Source organism: Pelophylax lessonae, assembly GCF_965119305.1.
Source record: "Pelophylax lessonae genome assembly, chromosome: 2".
NCBI classification, from domain to species: Eukaryota; Metazoa; Chordata; class Amphibia; order Anura; family Ranidae; genus Pelophylax; species Pelophylax lessonae.
Window position 1 is genome coordinate 114,632,813 of NC_138769.1, and position 12,838 is coordinate 114,645,650.

At 38.2% G+C, this 12,838-nt stretch overlaps 1 protein-coding gene across 1 annotated transcript in view; it reads right to left on the minus strand.

The window, feature by feature from the left end:
- Nucleotides 1-12,838, minus strand: part of TRPV3 (transient receptor potential cation channel subfamily V member 3) — a 216,199-nt gene that overhangs the window by 61,919 nt on the left and 141,442 nt on the right. The window contains exons 25-28 of the mRNA XM_082247973.1: nt 10,254-10,430; nt 9,377-9,532; nt 1,322-1,420; nt 285-358 (exon numbers count right to left, since the gene is read on the minus strand). Of these exons, the coding sequence (XP_082104099.1) occupies nt 285-358; nt 1,322-1,420; nt 9,377-9,532; nt 10,254-10,430 (506 nt within the window). The remainder of the gene's footprint in view (nt 1-284; nt 359-1,321; nt 1,421-9,376; nt 9,533-10,253; nt 10,431-12,838) is intronic.

Here is a 12,838-nt window from a genome sequence, read left to right on the forward strand (position 1 = left end):
TTTTTTTCAGAGCCTGGAATGGAGATGTCAGCCGACAGCGGGCTTCAGCCTGTTGTCGGCTGAAAACAAATCACAGGAGTGCAGAACAAACTGCACTCCTGTGATCCATAGGAGAAGTAAAGCCAAAATAGCTTTGGCTATACTTCTCTTTTAAACCTTTATGCAGCCTACTTATCACACTGATGTACAATAAGTTGTAGCTAAAAATATTTTTTAACAAGGGTTCCCTGAGACCTGAAAATTGAGGAAATGTTTTTTTAAATACTGTATTATAGTTTACTTACAAAAGAATATGGAACCAGGCATCAGACACAATCGATTTCAAATCTGAGGGCCTCAGCCAGAAGACTGCAATTCCCTAAAGAATGGAAAAAATGGATACAATACATTACATATTAATCACTGTCTAAAGTGGCGTTATCAACCTTCCCATTTGGTCTCAGTTTATGTAAAGTTTACATAATCTCTCACTTGGTTTATAACTAAAGTAAAATGTTGTCTAATTAAAGGGATCATGTACTGTTTTTTTCTGCAGTTATTATATATTAAAAAATTTGGCTAACCTAATTGTCCAAAATGTATTTCCCAGCGTACTTACCAGCTATCTAGCAAAATAAACAAATTGCACTAACAATTTGCATTAAAACCAGAAGCTTTAGTTGCACAATATTTGCAAATATATGTGGAAGCCTCACTGTCTCACCAAGGCCCCTCTATTTAGTGTGGTTCTAAGTCTAATTTATTACAGTCTCTATGTTGGAGCATTATGCTGGCATTGTGCTCTGCTGGGCTTCTGTGTGTGTTTCTGTGCCTTTAATGAGGAATGGACCCCCTCCAGGCATATCTTCTCCTAATTTATCCATTGCTATATATGTTCTAACATGGAGTGCATAGCCCTTCCATGAGCACCTTGTTTTTAAGGCTAGTTTTATTTGGGGCAGTCGCCATTTTTGTTTTAAATATAAAATTATACGTTTATTATTAAAGTAGAACTATAGGCAAAACATGTTCTTTTTATTTTGGATAGAGCAAGGGAGTGCTATAACCCCTGTCAGATTTTTTTTTTTCCATCTGTGTCCCATTGCAGAGATTTCCTTTCACTTCCTGTGTCATAGCCAAACAGGAACTGAAAGGAAATTCCTGCAAATTAAGGGAATTCCTTGGGGACCACCAGGTCACCAGAACTAGTGTCCTCATTGGAAGATTTCCCCTCTATTAATTTTCTAGGGACAACCCAAAAAACATTTTATTGTGTTGCATTTATTTATTTATTTGCCATAAAATGTCCCTTTTGAATTGTCAACTTATGTTAACCACAAACCTTTTGAATAATCAAGTACGTGGCCCAAAGCATGATAAATGCTTGGCCAAACAGTTGAAAGAATCCTGTTGTACCAGAGAGGTTCAGAGATTTTGGAGTCTGAAGTAAAAAAAAATTACAAAGATGAGTAATGCATGTACGTTTTCAATTTTGGTTAGATAACTGTTTTTTTCTATATAGAGAAGCCTTCTGTGTTTTTATTGAGACGCCCGCTCCCTAAAGACTATACTACAGTGCCTTTAAAAATGATTCAAACCCATGTATTTTATTGGGATTTTATGTGATAGACCTACACAAAGTGGCACATAATTGTGAAGTGGAAGGAAAATGATAAATGGTTTTCAAATATTTTTACAAATAAATATCTGAAAAGTGGGGCATGCGTTTGTATTCAGCCTCCCTGAGTCAATACTTTGTAGAATCACCTTTTGCTGCAATTACAGCAGCAAATCTTTTTGGGGTATGTCTCTACCAGCTTTGCACATCTAGAGAGTGACATTTTTTTCCCATTCTTTGAAAAATACCTCTGTCAGATTGGATGGAGAGCATCTGTGAACAGCAATTCTCAAGTCTTGCCACAGATTCTTAATTTGATTTAGGTCTTTCCCTGCTGAAGAAAAGTATCTCCACAACATGATGCTGCCACCACTATGTTTCATGATGGGGATCGCATGTTCAGGGTGATGTGCAATGTTAGCTTTCTGCCACACATAGCATTTTGCTTTTAGGCCAAAAAGTTCAATTTTGGTCTCATCTGACCAGAGCACCTTCTTCCACATGTTTGCTGTGTCCCCCACATGGCTTCTTGCAAACTACAAACGGGACTTCTCATAGCTTTCTTTCAACAGTGGCTTTCTTCTTGCCACTCTTCCATAAAGGCCAGATTTGTGGAGTGCACGGATAATAGTTGTCCTGTGGGCAGATTCTCCCACCTGAGCTGTGGATCTCTGCAGCTCCTCCAGAGTTACCATGGGCCTCTTGGCTGCTTCTCTAATTAATGCTTTCTTTGCCTGGCCTGTCAGTTTAGGTGAATGACCATGTCTTAGTGGTTTGCAGTTGTGCCATACTCTTTCCATTTTTGGATGATGGATTGAACAGTGCTCCATGAGATGTTCAAAGCTTGGGATATTTTTTTACAACCTAACCCTGTTTTACATTTCTCCACAACTTCATCCCGACCTCTCTGGTGTGTCCCTTGGCCTTCGTGATGCTGTTTGTTCACTAAGGTTCTCTAACAAACCTCTGCGGGCTTCACAGAACAGCTGTATTTATACTGAGAGTAAATTACACACAGGTGGACTCTATTTACTAATTAGGTGAGTTCTGAAGGCAATTGGTTCCACTAGATTTTAGTTAGGGGTATCAGAGTAAAGGGGGCTGAATACAAATGCATGCCACACTTTTCAGATATTTATTTGTAAAACTTTTTGAAAACCATTTATCATTTTCCTTCCACTTCACAATTAATTGCCACTTTGTGTTGGTCTATCGCATAGAATCCCAATAAAATACATTTACGTTTTTGGTTGTAACATGACAAAATGTATGAAAACTGTTTTAAGGCACTGTGCTGTATATACACAGCTGCATTAAACAAGCATATTTTTGCGAGAGCAGAACTCCTATAGTAGGTTTTTGTATCAACATCTCATAAATGATTAAATAAAAATGTATCCACGACAACTTTTTAGATACAATTAGAATTCAACAAAAAACAATGCTTTAAAACAGTTGCAAATATGTATTGGTATCTAAAAGACCCTGAAATATGGTGGTGGATACATTTTTGGTTATATACTCAGGTGATTACAAATTCTATAGAACTTATTCAAGAAGTAGTGCTAAGAATAGCTAACACATGCAAACTGTAATAACCCATAACAAACATTTAAAAATAATATTGCATGAATAGAGCAATTGAAAAAATCATTAACAGGCATAGGAAGAAACACATAGGTAATTAACATTCTGATTCTAAATAGAGCAGATACTTTGGAGAAAGCTTCTGTGATGATGCTAATTTGCAGCAATAGGAATTGATAAGGTCCACCAATCACAGACTGAACTTTAAAAACTGTGTTTAGAAATAATATAATTATATAAAGACATCCTAAAGTGTTTCTAAACCCACAACAATATCAAAATCAATCTGTAAATGCAGTAAAGCATGCTTGTTTTACTCACTGTGGAACCTAGTGAGTTAATCCTGTGCATTGGATAAAAAGGCTGTTTGATCCTGTCTTCTCTGATCCTCCTCTTTTACTGTCCCCAATCAATCTCCTGATAGAACAGAGCATTGGGGGCACTCTGCACATGTTCAGTTTGGTGTGTATTGCTAGAGAGTTGTTTTTTTTTTTTTCTGGGAAGGGTGCATGTGATCAGCACAGGGTCAATCAGCACTGTCCAAACAGAGGGTCAAGGATCCTGCATTCTCTTAGGACAATCAGAGGAGAATGAAAACTCATCCTACAAGCTTTAACCAGTGCTCTGCCGGACACTGATAGAAGTCACAAGACTGCTATATACTGTTGATGAAAAAAGGTATTTAGCAGTTTATATTTACTAAAATAATTGCATTTTTATTTTCTGTGTACTGTGGGAAGCCGGATATAGTGAATGCAGGTTCCTGGGTTTAGTAAGACTTTAAATATCATATGAATACCAGCCATGTATGCACTTCCAAAAATTAATAAAAATGTGACCAACCCTCCTGGTCGGCCAATTGTTCCTGGAAATGGCTGCCTAACGGAACCGGCAAGCCAGCTAGTGGACAAATACCTTCGTACTCATGTCAAATCTTTAGGTTCCCATATCAAGTATACCGTTGATTTATTACGAGTTCTGGAGGGGATATTTGTCCCTGAAGGCGCATGGCTGGTAGCCTTGGATGTTGAGGCCTTGTACAATTGTATCCTCCACTCTTTAGGGATACGTGTTGATGAGTGATTTTTGTCTGAGCGAGGACTGATTGCCCATGATTACAATCAATTTGTTTTGAAATTGTTGGATTTTATATTATCTAACAATGTTTTCATGTTTGGCCATTTCCACTTTCTCCAGGTACAGGGAGTTGCTATGGGGACCCGATGTGCCCCCTCCTATGCAAACCTGTACATGGTTGGGTGGGAACATGACCTATTTGCCAATGATGATCTACTGACCTTCACCAACCATATTCTAATATGGCGAAGATTTATTGATGATATATTTATTGTCTGGATCGGTACTAGAGAGCATTTATTATCATTTGTGGATACTTTGAGGCAGAATTAACTTTAATTTAAAATTCACTTTGGCCTATCATCAACATACTATAGAATTTTTGGATGTGCAGATATTTCTCAATGAGGATGGTACTGTGGGGTCTTCGCTCTACAGGAAACCCTTGTCGGGAAATACAATTCTTCATGCTGCTTGCTCTCATCCTGCCCCTCTGGTTAAAAGCAAACCATACAGTCAATATCTTAGATTGAAACGTAATTGTAGTCAAGAACTAGATTTTGAAAAATAAGCCAAAGCCCTTCAGACCAAATTGTTGGCCAGGAGTTACAGTAAAACGTGTTTCAAAAAAGCATATCACAGAGCAAATGATCAAAATAGAGAACAGCTAATACAGCCTAAGGGGGCTAAAGCCCCTGTGGGAGAAAAAGTAAGACTAATCACCAAATATTCAGGCCATTACAATCAAGTGAGAAATATTATGAAAAAGTACTGGTCACTACTACTGGCTGACAAAACTATATCTAAATACAGTGCCTTGCGAAAGTCTTCGGCCCTCCTTGAACTTTGCGACCTTTTGCCACATTTCAGGCTTCAAACATAAAGATATAAAACTGTAATTTTTTGTGAAGAATCAACAACAAGTGGGACACAATCATGAAGTGGAACGAAATTTATTGGATATTTCAAACTTTGTTAAGAAATAAAAAAAACTGAAAAATTGGGCGTGCAAAATTATTCAGCCCCTTTACTTTCAGTGCAGCAAACTCTCTTCAGAAATTCAGTGAGGATCTCTGAATGATCCAATGTTGACCTAAATGACTAATGATGATAAATAGGATCCACCTGTGTGTAATAAAGTCTCTGTATAAATGCACCTGCACTTTGATAGTCTCAGAGGTGCGTTTAAAGCGCAGAGAGCATCATGAAGAACAAGGAACACACCAGGCAGGTCCGAGATACTGTTGTGGAGAAGTTTAAAGCCGGATTTGGATACAAAAAGATTTTCCAAGCTTTAAACATCCCATGGAGCACTGTGCACGCGATAATATTGAAATGGAAGGAGTATCAGACCACTGCAAATCTACGAAGACCTGGCCGTCCCTCTAAACTTTCAGCTCATACAAGGAGAAGACTGATCAGAGATGCAGGCAAGAGGCCCATGGTCACTCTGGATGAACTGCAGAGATCTACAGCTGAGGTGGGAGACTCTGTCCATCGGACAACAATCAGTCGTATACTGCACAAATCTGGCCTTTATGGAAGAGTGGCAAGAAGAAAGCCATTTCTTAAAGATATCCATAAAAAGTGTAGTTTAAAGTTTGCCACAAGCCACCTGGGAGACACACCAAACATGTGAAAGAAGGTGCTCTGGTCAGATGAAACCAAAATCAAACTTTTTGGCGACAATGCAAAACGTTATGTTTGGCGTAAAAGCAACACAGCTCATCACCCTGAACACACCATCCCCACTGTCAAACATGGTGGTGGCAGCATCATGGTTTGGGCCTGCTTTTCTTCAGCAGGGACAGGGAAGATGCTTAAAATTGATGGGAAGATGGATGGAGCCAAATACAGGACCATTCTTGAAGAACTTGATGGAGTCTGCAAAAGACCTGAGACTGGGACGGAGATTATTAATATCTTTTCTATGATTTATACATTGTTTCTGCGCCTAAGCACATCGGCCATTGTGAACTATTATTCGCCTCTACCAGGGAGTCTGTATACCAGTAGCTCCAGAAGAAGCTTGATTCATCAAGCGAAACATGTAGGGCATCTGGCTACCTGAACTATCCCTTATTTCAGGGCTGCATCAACCACACTCGAGGATCTATATAGTGTCATCATTCTGGCACTACCTCTGAGTTCTGTAGGATGTAATGTATATTATTTTGATACCACCATGTCTCATGTATCATGTAACTAATCATTGTTTTACTACTGTTATATATACATGTCTTATTGATCCTGTGTATACTGTGCATGTTAATCAAGTATTCCCCTTGTGTTAGGGGTTTCTGTTTTTATATGTCAATCAATAAAAAAGTTTTTACTTCACCCTTATTTGTGCCTATAAAGTCCATTTAGCTACTCTTAATGGGACGGAGATTTGTCTTCCAACAAGACAATGATCCAAAACATAAAGCAAAATCTACAATGGAATGGTTCACAAATAAATATATCCAGGTGTTAGAATGGCCAAGTCAAAGTCCAGACCTGAATCCAATCGAGAATCTGTGGAAAGAACTGAAAACTGCTGTTCACAAACGCTCTCCATCCAACCTCACTGAGCTTGAGCTGTTTTGCAAGGAGGAATGGGCAAAAATTTCAGTCTCTCGATGTGCAAAACTGATAGAGACATACCCCAAGCGACTTACAGCTGTAATCGCAGCAAAAGGTGGCGCTACAAAGTATTAACTTAAGGGGCTGAATAATTTTGCACGCCCAATTTTTCAGTATTTTATTTGTTAAAAAAGTTTGAAATATCCAATAAATTTCCTTCCACTTCATGATTGTGTCCCACTTGTTGATTCTTCACAAAAAAATTACAGTTTTATATCTTTATGTTTGAAGCCTGAAATGTGGCAAAAGGTCGCAAAGTTCAAGGGGGACGAATACTTTCGCAAGGCACTGTATGTGGGGGTACACCTACAAATTACATTCAGAAGAGCATCCTCTTTGAAGGATCAGTTGGTGAAAGGCCATCATCAATACCGACCTAAATTGTGGATTTCAAAAATCACATGCACTAAACCCTGTGGGAGATACAATTTTGAAAGAAGTAACTATACCGAATGGGCAGATCTATAGGCCAAACTTTCAGGTTACCTGTTAAACAACAGGAATAGTATACTTTATGAGATGTGAATGTCAGAGATTTTACATAGGAAAAACCAAAAGGCCTTTCTATCAAAGAATTAGAGATCATGTTTCCTTAATCTCAAAGAAAAAGATGGAAACATCAATTAGCAGGCATATTGGCCTTTACCATAATTTTGATTCATCAAAAATGTAATTTTTATGCCCTAGAACATGTACCCAGCCATAAAAGAGGAGGGGATATCGAAAGGGTGTTATTACAGAAAGAATCCAAATGGATCTATACCTTATCAGCGACCAGTTATCCTGGGCTTAATGAATCCATGAGCTTTAAGACATTTCTTTAAAAGTTTGAGCCTGCCTATCTAAACCACTCATTTCCTCCTAAGATGTTCATAATTTCATTTATTATGATATGTTGCTATGTGATGTGTGAAAAATGTTGTGTGCTCACACACTTATCAATATAAAAGACACAGGAAATATATACTTTTGTAATGTCATATTATAAGTATGTTGTATTATTAATGATGTTGATATTATGTAATTAATGTGTTGTTTATTATTGTACCCAATTGAATTATGTGAAGCTCTTTTTTTGGAGGTGCCCACCTGCATTTGGATCTGGATGGGATATTGCATCTAAGGTATTTGTATCATGTGTCATGGCCAGTAGAGGGCATCAAGCTAAGTAAACATACACTTATATTACACGTAAATGGTAAATTTCGGATTGAGCAGGTGACCATATCGACGCTTGGGGGCCCTGCGACCCATGCTCTGGCTGGATTGATATACCTGATCCGGCTGATAGCTTGGGGAGGAGGGCCCTTGCTCCTCTGTGCTGTCCCCTGCGAGTGTCTGGCCCTTGTGGCCGTTACTGGCATGGGGGCTTTCCAAGATGGTGCCAATGGCCTCCGCGTCATCCCGCGGCGCCATCTTGCGCATGCGTGGTGGGTTCAGCACGGTATCCACACCTCCAGGAAGCATGTGATCACGCTGGAGGTGAGGGACAGCATAAAAAGCCCAGGTACAGGATGCAATATGCGCTCTGCCTTCATCTTGGAGACTACTCACGGAAGACACTTCAGGTAGTACAGACTTTAATGTTGGTTGATGTCAGATCTTTACTAAAAGTTTTTCAGTGTTTACTCAAATGGTTCCTTTCATTCTACAGAGTGAATTGGAACCACTTAATGCTATGAACAATAAGATTGGGATACATAGAGAAAGTTTCCAGATTACCAGCTGCATATGACCTTTTAGGTTTGCAGATTTTGGTAAAATGATTCCTTAATCAATTGAAGGTAAATCATTTCCATATAATGACAATGTAGGTATACATCTAAGAATCATTCTACATGTCTGTATATACATATGTATTTACATATGTTTAAACATATGTTTCATTCCTTCATAGATGAATAACTCCTGGACTTAGTTGTCTCTTATGGTACACCAATTGCCTTCCTGAAACATTTACATTTTTCCTGTTGGAGTGTCTCCTACATGGTCATCTTATATGTAGTAATCTATATGACATAACATATGTGGTAATTTATGAAGCCTTTTTCATCTTTACTTGCTGAGATGATGCATTCCTGCCGGTAACTTGATGCATGTGAGCACCACCTTCAAACTTTTTTTTTTTTCCAATTTTTTCTTTTTTTTCCAACTTCAAACTTAATTAAATTGAATAACATTTTTCAATGATTGTAAACTTTGCAGTGACTAATATCTGTTTTTACTAATAGGAGAGCATTTTCCATAATCTCCTGAAGAAGCTGTTTTGATACAGTTAAACATGTTATGACAAATGTGGAGAGTTTCTTATTACATATTTATGACTACAATTTATACTATTATGTATGTTTTTTTTAATTAACATTTAATAAAAGATTTTTTTTATCATTTCTTGTGTCAATTTGCACCTTAAAAGCCCTAACACTACTCAATGCTGCTTTCCAAACACTTTAAATATGTTCACTTTTATTACATAGGCTGCTGAAGTACCTTGTCTCCGTGTGGCTGGTAGTAGAGAAGAGTAAAAGCTAAATTATAGTTAAAGCTAAGAAACAAGGACACTAAGAACATGTTTCTTGCAAACTTTTTCCATTTCATCTGAAGTAGAGTTTGGAGGGGTTCTAAAGCCAACAGTTCATGGCGGTTCTAAGGAAAAAATAATAATTTTGAATTGTTAAATATTAAATAATATGTTACCCCAACATTTTTCATATTCCTAAAATGTGTATATTGTACCATGTACTTATGTTTAGAAGTATCCTGTTCTTTTTGTATTGCTTCATTTGTGTGAAATACCTGGTGATCCTGCCAGTCCCTCTGCTTTCTTATTTCAAATTGACCATGCTAGGCATAGAGGTACATCCTCCCTAGCATAGTCAGTTTTCTGGCTGTGCTGGGAGAACAGCCAGCCAGCCTGCCATGTGTAATTCACATGTAGATTTGACTCGTTTTGGAAATACTTCTTCAAGAGCACATTAATTTGCTGGAAATCATAACGTTTTGCATAAATGTGTGTCCCAATAGACAATAACGGACACCCCTGTCTCTCAGGTAGGAGCACTGGCATGTGGCCAAATGTACTCAGGCAAAATCTTTCAAGTGATAGCCAAACTTGAGTATATAATATAGCAAGGGTAAACCATGTTCAGTAAGTAGCCAGCATATCCTGATCAACTTAAAGACTTGTAAATCCAAATGCTACTAAGGGCTTCTAAACCAAGCAAATCAACAAAATCAAAAGGAACCAATCTATATATCCTGTGTTTTCCACATCATTCCAGCATATAGTTAGGATTTAAGTCCTAGCCATAATATACAAGTAGAGAAAAAAATATATAAAGCATACATTCCCTTTAATGCCACTTACATTAATATCTGTATTGTATACGACTATTTCTAGCAACGAGTTTCCTGAGCTTGTGTCCACATCTCGTAGATCATACAGATGAGATGAAACAGGGCCATAAGCCCAGTCTGTGAATCTTCTGGATAGAATTCTGTTTTCTTTCTCCTTTATTTCTCTATTCAGAATGTATTTAAGTATCTAAATGGAGAAAATTCTTTTAAATACAAATTAAAGTAACATATTTTTTTTTTTTTCAGCCTCTTACAACATAGTTGGTCATTTCAGTTTTCCAGCGATCAATGGCAATGTATAACTAATTCTAAAACTGTTCACTGTATACATTTTATTTTCAGAGGTAATATACACTTTCACTGATTTTTTTCTTCTGGTGATCAGTTTATTTTTAGATCTTAGGAATATTATAATATGGGGTTTTTTTTTTTTTTTTTTTTGCATTTTTCAGTGAAATTTCTCTCCCTCAATAGGCTCACCAAAACAAACAAGAAGTACTTTTTTTAGTGTTCTGTCAGCATTCAGCCATTTCACCCTGCAGCAGCCTCCCACAGCAGAGAGCAAAAGAGAGAACAACCCTAAGCATTATGCCCCATACACACATGCAGATTATCTGCAGACTTTTGTCTGCAGACTTACCAAAACCATATAATATGAGGTCAAACCTAAACACTTTCAATTTGTATGCAATCCGGCAGGCCCTTGCACTACATAGAAAAGGTAAGTCTGCAGACAAAAGTCTGCAGATAATCTGCACGTGTGTATGGGGCATTAGTCAACCCGCATATATAAAGGCCTATGGACAGCTGAGACTAATATTGTGGTCTGACTACCAGGTAGGATGTGGACCTAGGAATTAAAGTAGTTGTAAAGCCTTAAAATGGATGTAAAGCCTCACATATACCTAGTGAAGTGAACAGCATCAGAAGATACACAGAGATGAAAAAAATCTCCCTACATACATTTTATCTGTATATCTGCTGTCTTCGGCTTTCTACACTGTTTCGAAAGTGAATATCATGTAAGAATTTTTTCTTCCTATTCCAGCACTGGGTGTGGAGTCTAGGCTTACACTGTGTGACAGCTGATTGGAGGAAAGGTACACACCCCCCCATTTCACATAGACAGAGGAAGGAAGAAACATGCAGAGCTGTGTTGTGAATAGACCAGCTCTCTGCTAATCTATCTCTATGCACCCACCCCGACCCAGATTTCCAGCTGCTTTTATCTCCTGTGTTAGAGAACTTGTCAGAAGTTATCATGCTGATAACAGAGGAATGGAGCAGCAGAAAGACATGGGACTAAGGGCTTTGGAGAGAGATAAGTAAACACTACAGATATATGTACTCAGGTCAAATGTCATGAATAGAGTTTATATCCACTTTAAGGCTTTTCACCATAATGCATTCTATGCATTAAGGGGAAAAACCATCTGTGTTGAAGGCCCCCCCAGCCCCCCCTCTTTTCTCATCTGATCCTGATCTAAATCAGAGATCTGCATGAGTACAGGAGCTCTTTCCTCACTGGACAGATTGATAGCAGCAGGAGCCATTGGCTCCCACTGCTGTCAATCAAACTCTGTGACCCGGGAGTGGGGGGGGGGGGCGAGTCCTGCTGTCTGTGTCAATGGACACAGCAGTGGGACTCAGGAGCAAGCCTGCACAGGTGCCCCCGTGGAAAGCAGGGGGCACCTGATAAAGATGATGAAGAGGAGGAGCCTGAAGCACCAGCAGGGGACCCCCCCCCCCCTAGAAGCAGAGGATCAGGGCTGCTCTGTGCAAACATAGACATGTTTGTTATTTTAATACAGAAAAAAAGCTTTACAACCACTTTAAGGCTTTATCCTATCCGAATATCTACAAAGCCTCTGGGCTCCAGGAGCCTGAACAGGGCTGGGGCAGTGTTAATAATGGGGATTTTAACTACCCAGACATTGACTGGAGTAATGGCACTGCTGGAACAGTTAAAGGGCAACAATTTATAAACCTATTACAAGACAATTTTATGGTGCAATTATTGAGGCCCCCACTAGAAATGATGCTCTGTTGGACCTGGTAATCTCAAACCACGCAGAGCTTATTAATAATGTTCATATAAAGGAACATCTGGGTAGCAGTGACCATAATATGATTTCATTTAATGTTAGCTGTAAGCAAAAAACACAAACAGGAAATACAAAAACACTTAACTTTAAGAAAGCATACTTTTAAAGGATGAGAGCTGCTCTCCAGGATTTAGACTGGGAGGGAATATTGACATCGATGAGCACAGAACAGAAATGGGACATTTTCAAAAATACTTTTTGCAAACTCACTGCAAAGTATATTACCATGGGTAATAAGTTTAAAAGGCTAAAAATAAAACCTATGTGGCTCACGGCCAAATTAAAAAAAGGTATAAATAAAAAGAAAAGAGCTTTTAAAAATTATAAAAATGAAGGAACACTATAATCGTTTAATTGTTACAAAGAATATAACAGAATATGTAAAAAGGAAATCAAGGACGCAAAAATTCAAAATGAACGACAGATTGCAAAAAAAAGTAGGACAACCCCCCAAAAATTCTTCAAATATATTATTAGTAAAAAGGTTAGG